A 1367-nucleotide genomic window follows, 5' to 3' on the forward strand; every position below is an offset into this window, starting at 1 on the left:
CAGTGTTCCCCCTTTTTTTCCTTGCCCTTTTCCCCCTTGCCGGGGTATCAGCTTCCCATACTTTTACATTTTACCCGCTGCTCATGTATTTTAGAAGGAGCGATGGTTGCTCCCGGGTATGCAGGAAGGAATGATAGAGGAGATGGTTGAGTAGTGGTGGGCTTTATTTGTCTTTTAGTTGCCTCTTCTTGCTTTAGTTGAATCTCCTGTCTCTTACCCCCTGCTTGTTTTGCTCAAACTGCTTGTTCCTGCACAAAACTTACAGAAAATCCATCTCTTCTCCACTTTTTCCGTTATTTTAATTTTATTTCCCTGTTGCTGTTTCACCCTTTACCCTTTCTCCTCACAACCCCACCATGACCCTTCTGTGTTGATGTGAGGGCACTTCTCTTTCTTTCCACTTGCTGATTTCTCGATTCACATTCCTGTATCTCTTTCTTGAATGTTTTTGCACCTGTTCATTCTTGCTCTCTTTGAATTCTCTGTTACTCATTTGTGTTTGCTGTTCTGTCATTCTGCATCTTTCACTGTCTTTTTTTCCATGGACCAACCTTTTTTTTGTATCCTCATTTATTATCTTGTACCTCTCTTTATACTGTGTCATTGTCACCTGTCCTTGTCTGCTTTCTAACATCTTCTCTGTGATGTTTACGTCCTTGTACTTATTCTTCATGATTATCCATGTCTTCTCGTTGCCCCCCACTTCTCTGTCCTTCCTTTTGTGTCATGTATGTCCCCCACCTTGCGTGTCTCCTCTCGTGTTTTCTCTTGCTCTTGAATTCCCATTTTGTTTGGATTTTTGTGTAGGGCAGTAGTTCAGTGGATGGCAGCCCCGTGCCCTCAACCTCTGGGGCCAGCACACCCCGCAGAGGAAGGCGTCAGCTGCCCCAGCTTCCCCCAACCCCCAGGCCACGTATTACCTACTCCCCGGTGGTCCGCCGGCCTGCCAGCATCGGCCCCCCACAGCAGCTGTCCCCTTGCCGAATGACCACACCCATACCAAGAAGATATCCACAGAGTGACAGCCACATGAGCAGCAACGAGAGACGGGCCGCTCACAACGACTCTCCTCGACCACACCGCCACACCAGGGGACACTGCTCTGATGCCCCTCGCGCTGGATGCAGGCACAGTGGCCCTTACCGGGATTCCTCCTATGAGGGACCCCACCCCTGTGACCAGCGCACCTCCAGGACTGCCGACCCCGGGGGGGCACCTCCCCTATCGCCACATGGGCGCAGGTTGCCCAACGGCTACTCCCATGGGACCCCGCGACCCACTAAGTCTCATCACGAACGTTACAGTGAGAGTGAGGAAGACGACTGGTGCTAAAAAAAAATAAAAAAATCTATATGTATATATATATA

The 1367-nt window shown here is 49.5% G+C and overlaps 1 protein-coding gene across 1 annotated transcript in view; it reads left to right on the forward strand.

The window, feature by feature from the left end:
- CACNA1A (calcium voltage-gated channel subunit alpha1 A) overlaps window positions 1–1359 on the forward strand; it is a 217525-nt gene extending 216166 nt beyond the window's left edge. The window contains exon 49 of the mRNA XM_018566115.1: window positions 808–1359. Coding sequence (XP_018421617.1) covers window positions 808–1332 — 525 coding nt within the window. The 3' untranslated portion in view covers window positions 1333–1359. The remainder of the gene's footprint in view (window positions 1–807) is intronic.
- The last annotated feature ends 8 nt before the right edge of the window (window positions 1360–1367 follow it).

Source organism: Nanorana parkeri, unplaced genomic scaffold, assembly GCF_000935625.1.
Source record: "Nanorana parkeri isolate BGI_ZX_2015 unplaced genomic scaffold, ASM93562v1 scaffold920, whole genome shotgun sequence".
NCBI lineage: Eukaryota > Metazoa > Chordata > Amphibia > Anura > Dicroglossidae > Nanorana > Nanorana parkeri.